The sequence below is a fragment of the Etheostoma cragini genome, unplaced genomic scaffold, assembly GCF_013103735.1.
Source record: "Etheostoma cragini isolate CJK2018 unplaced genomic scaffold, CSU_Ecrag_1.0 ScbMSFa_1948, whole genome shotgun sequence".
NCBI classification, from domain to species: Eukaryota; Metazoa; Chordata; class Actinopteri; order Perciformes; family Percidae; genus Etheostoma; species Etheostoma cragini.
In genome coordinates, this window is record NW_023266055.1 from 1 (window position 1) to 722 (window position 722).

At 45.6% G+C, this 722-nt stretch overlaps 1 protein-coding gene across 1 annotated transcript in view; it reads right to left on the minus strand.

The window, feature by feature from the left end:
* Positions 1-158: 158 nt before the first annotated feature.
* Positions 159-722, minus strand: part of LOC117940216 (katanin p80 WD40 repeat-containing subunit B1-like) — a 2,366-nt gene continuing 1,802 nt past the window's right edge. The window contains exons 4-5 of the mRNA XM_034865569.1: positions 421-471; positions 159-291 (exon numbers count right to left, since the gene is read on the minus strand). Coding sequence (XP_034721460.1) covers positions 176-291; positions 421-471 — 167 coding nt within the window. The 3' untranslated portion in view covers positions 159-175. The remainder of the gene's footprint in view (positions 292-420; positions 472-722) is intronic.

Genomic DNA, 722 nt, shown 5'->3' on the forward strand with positions numbered 1-722 from the left:
CGCCCACACACACACACACATAGACAGACACACACACACACACACACACAGACACACAAACACGCCCACACACACACAGAGACAGACACACAGACAGACACATACACACACACACACACACACAGACAGACACACAGACATGCCCACACACGCACACGTATGTTAACATAAAGAATCAACGCATGTTTCTCATTAATGTCTGAGAGAGACAGCTGCTGCGTTCACTGACCTGCAGCTTTTCAGGGAAAGGAGAAATGTCCTTTAGCTGACGTCCAACTGCTGAAACAGTGTCTAAGAGACAGAAAACACAGAAAACTGTCTTCAGGTGTCCTCCATCAGTTTCATCACAGCCTTTTATTTAGGGCTGTCCTGCTGACCAACCCTATGTGTGATGAAGTGATGAGGCTGCGATGGACTCACCGTCCTCTGGCGGAGCCGGGAAGGGCTCCGAAATCCTGGGAGGAGTTCTCGCTGGAAGAGAGAAACCAACTCATAACCACAACTTACCGCAAGTCTACCGTAAATACCCTAAAAGACACAAATTCTGTGCAATTTCATTACAGTGCAATATTGATTTCAAAAGTCCTGAGTATTAAAAAACTATATCATAGTATAACGTGTGTACAAACCCTTTATCTTTCTTCCTGTTTTATACATGTATAATTTTATACATGTATATAGTTGCCTTGAGGATCTGTGCACCACGTCCCCCCCCCCCCCCC